At 38.1% G+C, this 16,287-nt stretch overlaps 1 protein-coding gene across 9 annotated transcripts in view; it reads right to left on the bottom strand.

Annotated features, from left to right (window-relative positions):
- SYCP1 (synaptonemal complex protein 1) overlaps positions 1-15,954 on the bottom strand; it is a 39,086-nt gene extending 23,132 nt beyond the window's left edge. For 3 of the 9 annotated variants that reach the window (XM_054181233.1, XM_054181236.1, XM_054181238.1), the window contains exons 1-11: positions 15,629-15,950; positions 13,971-14,123; positions 10,918-11,044; positions 9,359-9,724; positions 8,618-8,758; positions 7,871-8,010; positions 7,677-7,781; positions 7,487-7,586; positions 6,547-6,675; positions 5,901-6,017; positions 5,387-5,500 (exon numbers count right to left, since the gene is read on the bottom strand). In XM_054181233.1, the coding sequence (XP_054037208.1) occupies positions 5,387-5,500; positions 5,901-6,017; positions 6,547-6,675; positions 7,487-7,586; positions 7,677-7,781; positions 7,871-8,010; positions 8,618-8,758; positions 9,359-9,724; positions 10,918-11,008 (1,303 nt within the window). In that variant the 5' untranslated portion in view covers positions 11,009-11,044; positions 13,971-14,123; positions 15,629-15,950. Of the gene's footprint in view, positions 1-5,386; positions 5,501-5,900; positions 6,018-6,546; positions 6,676-7,486; positions 7,587-7,676; positions 7,782-7,870; positions 8,011-8,617; positions 8,759-9,358; positions 9,725-10,917; positions 11,072-11,154; positions 11,352-13,970; positions 14,124-15,628 lie in introns of those variants that run through there. The other 6 variants (XM_054181237.1, XM_054181240.1, XM_054181241.1 and 3 more) reach the window with 6 other exon arrangements.
- Between the last annotated feature and the right edge of the window lie 333 nt (positions 15,955-16,287).

Below are 16,287 nucleotides of genomic sequence, written 5' to 3'. Positions count from 1 at the left end.
TATTAATGTTGTTGAATATTAACATATCAAAAATGTTAGGGTTTTAAAAACTTTAATATAAGGTTTAGCACTGAATTTCTTCCCATCATCAGAGATACCCATGAGCACAGAACTGTCATAATAGAATTGTAACAATATTCCATCTCCATCTTTTTATATTTTTTTCCTTTCGTTTTTGTAATTGGTATTATTTTTCCCTAAGAAAACAATTCTAGAATAGAACAGTAGAAACAAGGTTATCAAAGAAGTACAGTACATCTATACACGGGTGTTCAATTTCATATAGAATAAAATCCCAAGTCAAGAACATATTTTAAAACCTCAGCATTTAAACTTTCTTAAGTTATCCAGGTGTCTTGGCTTGGCCTGTTTAGTGAGAAGAATGCTAGTTACTCATAGCGTCTTGGAGTTTGGACCTTTTTTCCCCATGAATCTATAACTGCTTCAAACAGCATAACGACAACTCTGGAAATTTGTTAGAGAGAGCTGGGGAAAGTAACTGAAGTAGAGTAGATTCTACTGCCCGGACACAGGCATGAAGTGCTACCTCATATGTCTTCACATATTCAGGGTATCTGGATGGGACTGACAAACGTCAATGGACAGACAAGACCTCAGGAGATCTGCCCTCCTCTGGAGTGGCTGCTACTAGCTAATCAGGGTTGCTTACACTGCTTTAAACCTGTATCAGTGTTTAGACACCTAAATAGTTTCCAGGCTTACAATCTTTTAGCAAACAATCAAACCGACTTCAGAAAACCTCTAGATTTAGCACTATGAAACATATGTGGATTAGACCTATGGCTTCACTTCCAATTTCACTCTGATGCAGAGCCGCCTATAATTTACCTCAACTGGAGAATGTATTTGGATCAGAATGATAGCTTTTTTCCTTCGTGAATTTAGAGAAAGCTACATTTACTTTTATAAATAAAAATATAAATAGCATTTACATTTGTTGGACTTCTCTGTGAAGTGAGTACAGGTTTCCTTGAGCAGATTACACAGATGTCTTGAAGCGCTGTTTCTAAAAGAGGAAAAAATACCGTAACATGTTGTCACAGGAATGCATGGCACTTTGAATACCTAAGTAGTAACAATGTAAATGCCTGATGACCCTTACAATTTAACAGCTAAATGTAACTTCACGTATCAATACAGTTCTTAGCACTAATTATTTTCACAAAAATGTATTTTACTGTATTACTTACTCTTTTAAAAGATCTTTATTTTCACATATCTCATCTTCCAGTTTTAAACTTAGTTTTTCATTTTCAAACTAATTTCATAGGGAACAAATACAAAAACACATCGTTATTGAAAAATATACTAGAAATATACACTTCTCAAATCTCACACGAAAAAGTAATTTTTTGCATCAGAAGACAGAAATTTGGTTTATCTGATATTACATGCTGAGACCATTTACAGTTTCCCTGAAAGACATAATAATAATAAACAATAATTTACCGGCAACTGAAACACAGGTATGTTATTCATACATATACTTACTACATGTGCACATCCCTTCTCAGAATAACCATTTTATCAAGGCAAAAGTCAAACAATCAAAGATGATTCAGGTTACCAAAGCCAATGCAAATGCAAACAACAACAAAAAAGGACAAATAATTTGTATAAAATATACAATTCAATCACAATTGTATGTATATGTATTTCTGTCTATCACTACCAGCAAGATAAGAAACTGGAATAAAGCAGAGAGCTCTATTTCCTGCATGCATTGAATACAAAAATATGCATGAGCACACTTCACACATACCAGGAGAATGAAAGCTTATTCGAGCTTATTCGGTCTTGAGTAGGTTTCTGCATACCCACAGTGTGAGGTGCATGTAAATAGTACAAAGATGGCATGCACATTGTTAAAAAGAGGAAAACTATTTTTAAAAAACAAAATGTTACTTTTTCCTTTAGTAACAGTAGAGCCATAGGTCACTGGTATCTAGACAAATGGCTTCTCTAAAGTCATCACATTAACAGTTCAAAATTTCTTCAACCTCTGCAACATTCTTTAATATTTAATTGTATGAGTAATATTTTCATATTAAATCAGGAAGAACTTTATCTTTACATATTAAGTGTATATTGTACAACACTAGCCTGCAATTCCTGAATGGCTTTACGCTGTGCTTCAACAATCTTCCTATTTTCTTGCAGTTTTCTTTCTTTCTGCTTTAGTTCTGATTCTACAGTTAATTTCCACCGCTTGATCTTCTCAGCCTCTTTGTAGAGTTTTGAATACAATTCATTCATTGTTTCTACATGCTATTAAAACAGGTTCCACAATTTAATCTCAAATGTTATTTAATTAATAATGGTTTAGATACATATTTATCTCTTAGAAATATCACAAGAGTAAATTTTTTTCCACAGATGGTGACACAAGCTTATATACACGATCAGGAACCACAGTTTAAATCTTTGTGTATCCACTGTGTATGTGTATGTATCAACAGACGTTACAGAACAAGTAAGAGACACAAACACAACTGAAAAACACCCCACTGCCTTCAGGTATAGTGACATAGCTAAATAGATACCATTAAAGATATGGATAACCACACTCCACCAAAAGTCAATAAAAGTTTTGCTAGAATTATCAGTAGAGCCAAGATTCCTTCCATTAGGTTTTTCACACCATTTCCCTCTTGTTCTGACAGATACTGCTGAGTTAAGTAAAAGCAGCTTCAGAGATCTTGTCCAAGACTACCTGTGATACGTTTTTGCAGTTTAGCTCATACACAAAGCAGAAAGGAAAACCAACAAACCTCGTGCTCTTAGAACATCTTTAAAGCGCTGTACAAACAGCACTTGCTCAGTGGTTTAGGCAGGTGATAGTACAGCAGGCCACAGGGGAGTTCTGCAGTTTGTTTCAGATATGATGTCACCTAATGCCATCCTTGTTTTGGCTGCATCATAATACTATTACAGTTGTAACTGTACTTTAATAGCTGCCTGGGCTAAAAGAAGTTTAGTCCTCAGGGATATAAAAATCATCAGAAGGACTGCAAGAAATATGTTCCATTGTTGCAGCAAACAGCATTTTGTGTCTGGGAAGCACAGGAAGCTACTGGTAAAAAAAAATAATTAGCTTTAGTGAGCTATACTAAAACAGAAAAATGTTGGTAAAGACACTATGAGAAGAATCAAATGCTAGGGGAAACCACTTCACTAAACACATTGTTTTATAGATAAATACCTCCTGTAAGTGATTCAGCTTTAAACAGGAGATGGAAAATTATTATTCCCCTTTGACTACGTCCTTTAGCCCTGAAGCATCTACTAGAATAGTAGTTTAGACACTGTTCTGGGAACAGAGGCCCTAAGAAATTAGATATGTAGAGTTTATACTTAGCTGACCTCTTCATCTACCTCAGAGCAAAGTTTTACTTGCTGTGAAATCGCATCTGAAATATGAAGACATTTTGATCAATGTATTTCTAAAAAAATAACAGTGGAACTGTATAGCTACAAAATTGTTAAACTACTTATGAAAAATGTTGACTTTATTGAAAAAATGTAAAAGCATGTGCAAGGTAAATGCTTATTTTACTCTTACCTGAATCAGTGATTTCACCACGGTTCGGTGTACTCATCATTACAAATGGCAAATTAAAATCATCATCTGGGCATTTGTTAAAACCCTGCACAAATTTAAAAATTAGTTTCTTATGGGTAGATTTGTAAAGAAGGATTATAAAACCCAGAAAAAAAGTACAGCTAATGTGAAAATAGAATTTTCCATTAACAAATCAACTACCTATGATTTTCAAAGCCCAAGGTATTGGTAATGGCTTTGGAACTTTGCTTCTTACTTCACAGTGGATTTTCAAACTGTTGGTCTTCTGTAGTTTGCTTTATAGACTACACTGTGTCCAAAGTGGAAGCTTTTGATGACAAGAACTTACTAGCCTCTGCATGCCTCTACACAGTTGCATGGTAAAGGACTCATTAACCAAAATGATTTTTTTTTTCCAAGTCCAGTATTTGATACTTATTTTTTGCTTTATTCCTAAGAGTACTTGTAAAACATATCTGATTATGTTCTAGCATGAAAATTTCATTTTACAATGTGTTCTAAAAGTCATGGAAATTTGTCTTGTAAATAGTGTAACACATCTCCTGTCAGAATATCACATTGAAATCTAAACATATTTCATAAGGACCCTCAACATGAAAAAACATCTTGTTGAATTCACCTAACTCAGACCCTAGCGACAGAACATTTTCACTGCGCGCTGGATGTGGTGGGACTGATAAAGCCAGGAAGGTACCCAAGTGGTGTACTTCCCACTCACTGTTCTGAGCTACCCACATCAAACATGTATTTATCATCGGTGATGTACAGTTAAAATACATAGCAGATGCTCGAAAAGGCGACTCTCTTCAGTTTTGATAGAAAAAAGTAAAAGTCTTTGAAGTGCTCGCCCCCAGCACCAATCTTAATAGTTCGCAGGAAAGTGAGTTGACCGCACACGCCGTCACGCATACACGTGCTTTCCAGGACGGCGGCTCAGGGCTTCGCTTGGGGACAACTGGAAGGGCGCTCCCTCCCCGCGCCGCCCTGACGGGCCCTCCCACCCCTCGCCCGGCTCCCGAGCAGCGCAAGGCGAGGCAGGTGAGGCGGCAGCACCCTTTACCTGGCACGGCCCCGCTGCCCGAGTGCTCGCCTGGGGTTTGACTGCAGACACCTGGCCACCGCTCAGGCGCGGCGGCACGAACAATTTAAAGGGTTTTTCTTTTTCCATGGTCTCGGAGAAGAGCGCAGGCCCCAGCGCCTCACGGCGGGCACGCCCACGCGCGCGGCTGAGGGGGGACAAAAGGGCGGGAAGCGAGCACGCGCGCGCCGGAGGCGGGAGGGAGGTGGTGCGCGCGGGGCGGGGCGGGGCGGGGCGGGGCGGGGCGGGGCGGGGCGGGGCGGAGCAGGCCCCTCCCTCAGCGGCGCGCGGCTGTGTTAGGGCGCCGCCTGGTGGAGGTCCCAGACCTGGCAGAGCAGCGCGGTCAGGCGCGGGTCCTTCGTCCGCCACGTGACCAGCACCGCCGCGTGGGCGTGGTTGAGGCTACGCAGCTCCGTCAGGCGCGCGACGAGGCGGGCGAAGCGCTGGGGGTCGCGGGGGTGGTGGATCTTCGAGTGTTTGTAGAGCAGCCCCAGCAGCGGCTCCTGCAGCTCCTCCACCCGCCGCTTGTTCTTCAGCAGCGGGCGGTCTGCGGGGCCGAGGCGGGAGAGTGCGGTTAGCGGGCGGGGCCGCGAGCCGGGCTACCGCCGCCCCTGAGGGCTCGATGGAGGCGGGCAGCGCCTGAGGTGAGTGAGGGCCCGTGATCACACGCGTAACAGAGTCCGTCCGTCCCTCCCCCGGTTTACCTGAAAAAAACACGGTCGTTGCCACAAGCAGGGCATATTCCGCTTCGGTCACTTTCAGTTCACCCATGCTTCTGTAGAAGTAAAACAGCGCGGTAATAAACTCCTCGGTTATACCTTAAAAATGAAATAAAACAATCAGAATGTTATGTCAATGCAGAAATGGGCACTGCTGTTACAAGTCATCTTTGCCCTAATTTTTTAAGACTCTGGGCTGTTCCATTGCATGAAGTAGTAGCCAGCTTGGTGAAAACAATTTCTGAATTAGTAACAAAAGTTGAATTGCAGTTGTACTGCAGAGCTCAAGCCTTTATCCTAGATAAGCCAACCCACCACCTCTTCGTTCCCTGAGGATGTAATGCCTGTGCACGCAACCGAGCAGCTGGAGGGAGCGGAGAAGAGAAAGAAGAGAAGAGAACGCGCAGCGGCCACGCTGACAGTGTTGCTCACTGTGATTAAGAACAGAGCCGGCAAAGCAAAAGATTCCCAGGTGTTTTGATTCTGAGACCTCCATTACCTGTGGTAGTAGTGGAAGTTGGACTCTCTTCATCGTGAGACATTTCCATGGAGTAAATGTTTTTATCAAGACTTTGAATGTGACAGCATGTCCCATGGTCAGAAAGTCTTACATGACCTGAAACAAAATAGATGACAGTTCCCAGCTAAGCTTAATGTGACTTTAAGTGTTTGTCTGCATCTGCTTTGCAGATATATACCCGGAAATGTGTGAATTTTTCCCAGATCCATGTGGGTAGAAAAAATGGTTCTTTTTGACATCCAGCACCAAGTTCTTTGGTGGCATTATTGCTGGTCAAGGTCTCTTGTGTTAAACTTGACACAATATGTAATATGTCATTAATATGACTAATATTATCGATGCACCCCACAATTTTCGAAAACACTCAAAAATGTTGCTCTTTCTTTGGAACTAATGAGAGGAAAACAGAGACCCAGTTATTATTTTTTTTTTCATTTTTTGTATGCTCTTTGAATGGAAAAAAGTGCCTATAGAAGGTGTGTGGGCATTACTGTTACTATTCTAAATGCCACTATGCTTGAATAGGAAATTATTTGAGATTAAGTGAACGAAAATGAACAGAAGTTGTTTCAAAGTGGCAGAACCTCCTACTGGTGTTAATAGAAAGCTTGTTAGTCAAACTTACTTTCACTTGTTGATGGCTGGCATTCACTAATTCTTTGGTTATATATTTGGGCTGCACGCAAAAACATTGCCTCAACTGTTGACCCTTTTAGCAGCGCGATCTGATCTTCACTAGCTAAACTTTCAAATCCTGCAGAGAAAGATACATGTTAAGAATCAACGAAGGATGTGGCTGTCTTTTAAGCCCCTAACAGGAGTTGATAAAATTGTTTTTTTTAATAAATGCCTTTACTGGAAAGGAAGAGCCATAGTTAAAAGATGCATGTACCAAAGACTCTTGGATCTGTCTTGCTAGTTTGCAAGTTAGACAAGTAAAAAAAATTTAAAAAAAAAAAAAAAAGTGTGGTTTTCAGGGTCCTGTGTTAGAAGATTCACAGGAAGACACAAGTAAAAACTTTGGGACTTTCAGATCTCTTCCACCATAGTGCTAAATTACATCAAATGTCTGCTTTAGACATGTTGATGGACTTTAGTAATTAAATTTTACAAATGTATTTAATTACATATTCCCTTTTTTTTTATGAAAGAAAAATATGAGTAGGAACACCTAGTTAGTCCCTTTTCTGCTGCTTTTTCCAGGAACATCTGGTTTTTTTTCTTTGATGACTACGATAAATTGCAAACTGAATAGGATTTCAGAGAATGTGCTGAAATAGTAATTCACTCAAGATGGTATTTTGAGTGTACTTTCAGAAAATGTCTCTACTCCATGGCAGAAATCGAAAAGAAATATAATGATAGCATGCTTTTGAAGTGAATGCTTCCAACTTGTGACAAGTAAATGGTAACCCTGATTGTTAAGAGTTGTAAGAAAAAATAGTCAGTTGAATGAGAATTTTCTCAAAGTCAGTATTATTCTCAGATTCATGCCTTTAGTATGGTTTCTGCCTCTTAAAAAGAGTCACACTGTTCAGTAACATTTGCCAAAGGAAGGAACTTACCTGGAAGTCTTTTTGTGAAATCCACTAACACCTGTACGTGGACAACTGCTGTCTCAGAGAGACGGAGAAAACTTTCCTCAGGACTTGCAGTTTCTTGCAGCTGTGTGAAAAAGTGTTTAGATATCTGATGTAACCCAGATACAGTGCTTAGGATAATAATAACTTAGCAATGATTGTTCTGTATACATACAAACTTCTTTGCTTCCTCAAGGGGAATTGTGTATTTCTGGTGCGCTGCTACAATGTGGTCAAGAAGATGATGTTCCCCTGGAGTAAGTTCCATTTTCTCTGAGATCTGTCAAAAAAATAAACCAATCAAGTGACAATGACTTGGAGCAGAAAGAAATTATTAAAAGAGATATTTTAAATAGAAAAATGTCACACTTTTCCAGATCTTGTTGTAGATGATACGTGCTTACTATTCAGTCCCTCATCTTCCAGTTTTATGTTGCAAAGAAAACTGTTCTTCTGCTTGAAATTCTTCCTGAGTCGCTTTGACTTGCACTGTACTTCAGTCAGCAAACCTGAGAGGAAACATGTATCAATATGTAAATTTTCAAATAATTACAATTTGAAATCATCAATTTTATTATTATTGATAACGAGTCTTGCATCAGAGGAGCTATCACCTATAAGGAGTGAGATTCCTAGAGAATACGGCGATTGTTATTCATTAGGCGAGTCAGTGTTCAGTATCCACCAAAGGCCTGAGTGTTTGCAGTCTTCTTATGTTATCTTGCTTGTGGCTCTGTGACATACAAGTGTAAGAATTTTTAATGCAAAACTATTGCGCAATTTTTTTGATTTTTCTTTTTTTCCAAACACAAAAGCACATCTGATATGCTTACTGCTGTCCTGTCAAGGTTCAGGATATTTAGCTGTCTCTTGTTAGTACTTTCTTATTTTTTCTTGTAATGTGTTTGAACAGCAGTTCTCTTAACTTCAGGATGAATGTCCCAAGCATTGGTGGTGTCTGCAGATGAAAATGCTACAGGTGCTACAGACTCCAAAGGTACATTTTCTTACAGTTAAATGAAGTTTAGACCAATACCATTTAGCTCTAATGAGGACTTTGGAAGAGGTTTTATCCGAGTTGATTAGTAAAGTAGCCAGCATGGAAGGAGCACTTACATTCAGCTAGCATTCCCACAGCTTTACACTTCTTCAGGCGACATTCCTGACACTTCCTTCGCATGTACATGTCCATTTCACAATGACCACCATTCTTGCATCGATACACTGCATTTTTGGTTATGCTCCGTCGAAAGAAGCCTACAGACAAGGATCAGGTTATGACTGAAGGAATCTAGGGAGCTTTATCTCATATTGTTTTAAGGAATTAAAGTGTCTTTTGGGGGTTTTGTGTGGGTTTTTTTTCAGTGGAAACTTTACCTTGATTTTAAATTTGCTTTTTAACAACATAGTTGTGTCTTCCTTCCGACTAACATTAATGACTTTTTTAGGACCAAAGCAGCTTCCGTATAGCAAGTAATTATTACTTGCATTTATTTAATAATAAGTAAAATTAATAGCACTGAAGTAAATGTATAATAAATGGTCATGAGAAAGCCAGCACCTCCTTAAACAGACACTATTCTAGTGAATAATCAATGCAAAAATCGGTTGCATGAAATGCTTGTATTAAATACATGCTGTGAAAGCATTTCTTCAAAAAATGTTACACAAATGAGATTCTGGATAAGCGTGTTAGAAAAATTAGTAGAATCTGTAGAATTCTGTAGAAAACTGTAGAATCGTCAGCTTAAAAAATAATGAAATCTGTTTGCTTAAATCACAGATGTGGAACATTATGTTGAGCACTGTGGAGCCAAGGTCCTGGCTAAGGTAGTGGTCAGCCTATTATCTTCTTACCTTTACAGCCCTCGCAGGTCAGTGCATTGTAGTGGTAGCCTGAGGCTTTGTCACCACAGACAACACACAGCTCCTCCTGCCCCTTCAGTCTCAAAGAAGAGTGGTTTAATCTTGGCCGTTTTAGCCCCTGGTATCCAGAGTCATCAATGTGGGGAGCCATGAAGGGGGGTTTGCTTAATTCACAGCTGCTGATGACACACTGCCCGTCGCTGTACTGAGAGTCCAGGCTGTATGTGCTGTACTGGGACTGAGAAGGTTGTGACTGTAATGCTGGAGGAGGAATCTGAACTGTTGAGTACTGGCAGTAAGGCGCAGTTTGAAAATCAGTGTCTTGCAGCTGATAGTTGATGTGCTCCGGTAAAACATCTAGATACAGAAGAAATTGAAAATGAAATAAAAACCTGAAGAGTATCTTGACATCAGCTACTTGAAAGTTTTAAAATGTTTTATAGATTGAATATTTATTAATGAATATTAGAAAAACACAGAAGGGCAGACTGGCACGTTCTTTTTAAATGTGCTACCTGTAATGTTTTTAAGTAAAACCTTGGATGTAGTGAAAATGGATTGGCAATAGTTTGGGCAATGTCATGTGTATGCCACTGGATTCTTGTTAGTACGTAATTGAACATCATTTGCCAACTGATGATATAGCTACCTTTGATTTTACACTGAAGTGAAAGTTGTCCACATTACAGAAGAATATTTTCCTGTAAGTTAGTGAATTTGTTAATGAGTGAAATGTTCGATATTGATACATATTTTGGGCTTAATTTTGAAAATGTTGCACAAAAAGAATCTGAGAAAGATAGTCCAGAAATAATAGAGTGGTAAAAATTACTGTGACAGAAGTCTTAAAGTTGAAATTCAGTAGAGTAAAAAGCAGAGGCTTGGTTTTTTTAGTATTTTTGCACCTATAATCCTTTATAGTTAAGAAATTTAATTTTAGCAAAATGTATGTACAGAATTATGAGGAGAGTTCCTTTCTGTCTGTAGAGTTTTAATTTTGTCCAGCCCCCCTTAAATGTACACAGCTGTACAGAAGAAAGCTTGTGCAACATGCGTCATGTTTCATTCTTCCTTTTAGATTGTCCAAATCTCTGTAAAAACAAATTGGAAAGGGTTTTTTTGAGCAGTTGGGAGGTCTTTTTCTTTTCGATGGGCTTTGGGGCCTGCTTTTACTCATCCAGAATCAAATTGGTTATTGCAATTATATATTTATACATCATATAAAAATATATAAATATTATATATATAATATATGTAATTAATATTAAATTATATATATAACCATTATATATTTATAATGTATCTGGAGTACTGTAATAAGACCTATATCTTCTTCATACAAATCAAAGGGAGACAGCACCAGCATAATCGCATCATATACCAAAATCTGTATGAGCACATGCTTCTCTATTTCAATACACTTTCAGTATGGGCTTGATAGTCAAATGTGTAGCTTCTAAGAGCTTGTAAAGATGAACTGAAATTAAGAAAATAATGTGTTCATTTTACTATACTGCTTTTTCATAACATAAAAATTTTGCTTTACTCACCATAATACTGTATGGGTTCAGGAAGATAATACCCATCAGGTACAGTGACAAATGTATTTGCCATATTCTGCTCCCAACTGCACTGTTTCATTCACTTTGCTATGTGATAGACTTTTAAGAAAGGAACCTAGAGAAATGGAAAAAATAAGAGAAACTTCATGTGAGAAAGAATTGCTGGGTAGGTTTAGCTACAAAGCTGAAACCAGAAAACTCCAGAATATGAAACAGTTTACAGACCATAAGAAAATCAGTTCTATGTGCAAATTCACATAATACTTTAAATGAGGTTGCAAAACATTTGATTGTGCAGTAGTACAGATTCAGGGTAGAGTCCATTCCTAAATTTCCAAGTTACGTTTAGAACTGTTTTGCTCCTGATTTTACACAAAACCACGTGGGGGAATCTGACTAATCATTGGTGAATTCTCTACTTCAGGAAGAGATTAAAAGGAGCTTCACTGGGTAGAAAAAACTTGCTTTCAGAACGAGTTAAGAGCATTTGCACTAACGTGGATGTCCTGAATGTTCTGTTTCTGCACAAAAATGGGCTTTTAGTGAATTTGCTTCATTCACTTTTTATGCAAATTTGAAGAAAGTGAATATAGGAAAACAGTCTGTAAAGGCCAGTATAGAATATCTCGTCTTCCCCATGTAAATATTCTTTTATGCTGTAAAAGTTAGCTTTGGCCTACTTAAGCACTGCATAATTTACATTAGGTTCCAATTTTAAGAGCCTGTATTCCCTTAAGAGTACAAAGCATCCCGTGAAGACCAAAAATATTGATCTCATGTAGGAGGTACTGGTCTCTAGAGAGCTTGTCTCTGTCCCTTGATTATTGAAGGCGCCTGGGCTCCTCCAGCGTTGGATGCTTTGACGTTCACCATAACAAAGTGTACTGAGAGCTCACAGTGATGCAGTTGGGACAGAATAGCTATTGTGCTTTGAGTTCACCATGTACCTTATTTTTCAGTAATTTCACTTTATAGAGAGGTTCTGAAAAAGTGTGTTCTAAAAATTCTTAAAAGAGTTTTAGAAAAAAAAGGATGTCTGTATGGATACTAGCATCAGCTGGGTTTGTGTTTACATATGTGTATAGCCAGTCTCTGGTATTGCTTAGCAATTGAGTGGTAATGGAGTGGCCGTTAGAGAAGTAAGTAGGAAATATTTTCCTTGACCCCTTGTCCCTCTGCATGTGTGGTATGTATGAGAGCATCACTAGTTAAAAGTATGTTGTATCTGATGTCCATTGAGTAAGGACTCGACAAGATAATTTGTCAGCGAACTCTCACAGGCTCATCCTGAGTAGATGGGAAAGACAGAAAAGGTGAAAAAGGCAAGTATTTGGCAAGTATAGAAAATCAAACCTCCTACGTGTGCGGCAGAATTCTCTGTATATGCCTCTTGCAGAATTTACAGCAAATTGGGTTTAAAGATCTTCCTTCAAAGACTGACATGTTGGGTTTTGTGCAATACCTATGGTTAGCTACAGCTGAGAAAATGAAAATATTTCAGGGAACCTGAATTGAAGTAATGTCTTAAAAGACACACGTCCCTTCCCCCAAAACGACATATCTTTGGAACTGAACACTTTCTCTTCATGTTGTCAACGGAAGGTGAAAAGATGCAGTGAGGCTGGAATGCTGGTTTTTTTGTTATCTCTACTAGTAAATATTTGTTTGAAAGAGAAATGACTCACTGAATCAGGAGGTCCTTATCAGTTAGATCAATTTGGCCTGGGCAAAGTCTACATTTTTCCCCAAAAATGTGTATTTGCTGAATAAATGTGTTTGTTTAGAGTAGTTTCTCTAAATAAAAATAATAAAAGAATGGAAACTAAAATAAAATTACATTGATCCAGTTTGATAAAAATATTAAATTGGGTGTGTGAAGTACATATCACCAAATGCAAGGTGGTCGGTTGATTAAACATTCTAAATCTTGGAAGCAGACTTTCATTAGGAAAGTTTCCTCAATTCAGGTATTGTATGAGAATGGATTTGAGGATTTATCCCTTCTTACTGATTTTTATGGCTACTAAAAGTTATCAGTTGCAATCACAGAATTCCTAGCTTAGAATGAGACACTGTGAATTGAAACTCTTAAATTAAGAGAATGTTATAACAGTATTAATAGTAAATCCGGTGGTTATTTGAGGAATGCTATACTGTCTTGAAATGAGACTTAATGGTCATGCCTGTGCGTGAATGTTAACTGTTTCATTTTCTGACACTTCAGAATTTAGCGTTAACAAGCTTGTTCTTCTCATATAAAATAGCGTTGGGCTTTTTAGAACAAAAAATATGCAGAACAGAATAAGATATGTAAGGAAGGAACTTAATTTTCTAGGACAGGAAAGTTTTGATTATTTATAAGATTGTCCGTTATAGTCTTGTGTTACAAGCTTTCCCTCACCCTTTATATATGAGTCAGTCAGCAGGAGGGAAGCCTCCTCCAAACTTTAGGAGCTGCTGAAATTTCATGATACATTATGTGCCGGTCTCTCAAAAGTTCAGTAGCCATCCCTAATCTCTCACACCTCACTGGGAGTGAACCCTGACCAAAAGGACACTTCTTCAGCCCGCACATATGTTCATTAACCCTTTGCCGTGCAGGCAAGTAAATTCTGCATGCACACAGAGCTTAGCCACGCACTATGAAGCTGTGGAATCCTCGACAGAATGTAGCAGACATGCCCAGTTGTAATTTTCAAAACATAGTAACTTGGACAAAGTTGAAATAAGATTGGAGTAAGAGCTTTGGGTGTTTGAGGCAATTAACAGTCATGCTGTCCCCAAACCAAAGTATTTTGTGCCCATTTTTCTCTTTTCTGTGTACTCAGAATATAGCCATATGTTTTGTGTATGTGTGCTTTGAAAAGGAAGCTAAAAAAAAGAAATATCTTCCCAGAGATGATGCATAAAGGCGTTTAGATTAAAAAGTGGAAATAACTGAAATCAAGAGAGTATTAGTTTTTTAATAACTTGTTTCGTAGAGCTACAAGCAGTAACACAGTTAGGATGAAAGTCTTTAATCCTTAGTCAGACATACGGACCTGAAATAAAATGTTGTATGCATAAAGGCATATGCTGTTCCCTGCTTTTCCTTCTCAGTTACTTCTCAGGTGCTCGCTCTGCTGGGTATTTTGACGTGTGAAATCCTGATCACTGGGAGGGTGAGTTGGTTGGTTGTTCTTAATTTTAGAAACCTAGACAAGCAGGAGAATTTAAACTTTTTTTTTCTTTTCTTTTTCCCCAGAAAAAGATGTGACCTAGACTCTAGGTTGCTTAAGCCCCTTTGAAAATGTTGCGCTTTTACAGGCTTAGTTTTACAGTAATCAGTCTTCTGAACTAATAATGTTCAATATAAACCGGAATGTTTGTTGATGCAAGGGGTTGGTTATCCATCTAATACAGAAATTCAGCAACATTCAGTTATTAGTCCTAACTGAAAGACTTCTCAATTTATCAAAGGTAGAAGCTTAAAAGAAAAAAAAAAAGCCATGAATTGATAAAAGTAAAGTAGAATCACAAACCAGTCACTTAACACAATGTACATGTTCTTACTAGAACACATACTGTACATCTATTGATTGTTACTTATGGTAAAAGATGTTGTTTTTATCATTTTTATTGCTATAAAATACCACGCCATAAAGTAACATGTCATCATCTTATATTATTAAATTTATTAAGATGCAGAACATACTTCTTGTAGAAGAAGCTCCAGGGAGCTCTTTGAGGTGTATGTATTGACAGTACTTTAACTGCTATCATAAATATTTTGACAGTTGAGTCATAGGGAAGTTTCTTGTTTACAGGGAGTTTTAGGAACTCGAGCTGAAGGTCTTCAACATTTATTTAACACACCTTGTGGCGTGTTAATGATCATGTAGTGGAATTAGATGGCACAGCTCAATCTCAGTGTTAATTGAGGTACTTTTTTTGCTTCTGAAAAGCATAGCTGAATTTTTTAATTTGTGACATTTAAACCAAAAACTGAAAAAAAATTAACTGAGCACAATCAGCAGTAACTATGTGTAATGCCAGATGATATATTCAGTTTCACTCGTGCAATTCAGTAATCAGTAATTACTGTAATTAAAGAATGATTTTGCAGGGGAAGTTGTAGCATCACTTGCATATAAGGTGCATATAGGATCAATCATTATTAAGGTTTTATCTGTTTCTCCCAGTTTTAATGTGCCAAGAAGCTGCCCAAATCTGCAGCCTGAAGAAATACCGCTTCTCATTAAATGTGTTTCTTTCTTGTCATGTAATAATCATAATAAGAATCGGCTTATTTCACTAATGGGTTGTGTTGCAATCATCTTGAAATCTTCCTTTGGAATTATTACCGCATGAATAATTATTTCAAAGGTGTAATTTTTATACATTGTAAAATAAGAGGGTAGAGATAGTTTGCAACTTACAGTTTTCCCGGTACTTTGGGGAAGGGAAACAAATAATTGAATTTAGAAGTCATTTTACTTCACTCCGTATGTCAAATGAAGTACTGTTAGAACAAATTCTTGGCAGCAGCATACTGAATTTAAAAGTGCATGTTTTCTATTTTCATTCAGTCAGACATTTAAAAATAAAGGAAAAAAAAAAAAAGCCCAATACCTGAAATATTTTCACATGGCAAATTGATTTATGACTAGCGCAATAGTTTGTAATCCCAGAGCATTCAGAAAGTAAATGAAATACTTACGGTGGTTCCAGAGAGTTTCTTGCTTCCACAGCTGAGTCTGCTGGGCTGTAGCGCTGGTCCCTGCTCCGAGTCCAGCTGGAGCAAACTGGGCCTTTTCCCTATTTATCAGTTTCTGCGCATACACTGGGCTCCAGACACTCCGCAGAGCAACGCTACGGCTCTGAGACACAAACTTCCCACACAGCCTTTTCTGGGGTCGAAGCAAGGGCAGCTGCGAGTCCACATAAATCAAATAATAACTGGGTCATCAGGGACAGAGGCCATGGGGACCCTCACGTCACTGTTTCCCAGAGTTCTCCCTGTCCAATTACTAAATATTCTGCTTTCTTGGTAGAATTTAAAATTCTCCCATTTTGATTGCTTAGCATTGACATGTCTGAGTGTTATGGATAACGTTCATTTGCTGGGCAGAGAAAATATTGCAATAGTATATCTACGTGACATAATAATGGAATTTGGAAACACTTGATAAAGCCAGTGTCTCCAAACACAAAACACGTATCTTGTTCTCCCTACTTTGATTCTGACATGCCTGTGTTGATGCAGCACAGACAGGGCTCATGTGTGCCCCCATAACGGAAAATGATTGTTAGCAACCTCTGTTGCCACCAATTTTGCAAAATCTCATTCTTGGAAACCCAAGTATTGCCATTATTAAT

Source organism: Rissa tridactyla, chromosome 21, assembly GCF_028500815.1.
Source record: "Rissa tridactyla isolate bRisTri1 chromosome 21, bRisTri1.patW.cur.20221130, whole genome shotgun sequence".
Classification (NCBI taxonomy): Eukaryota; Metazoa; Chordata; class Aves; order Charadriiformes; family Laridae; genus Rissa; species Rissa tridactyla.
Note: the sequence above shows the minus strand (reverse complement) of the source record. Positions and strands in the feature narration are given on the sequence as shown.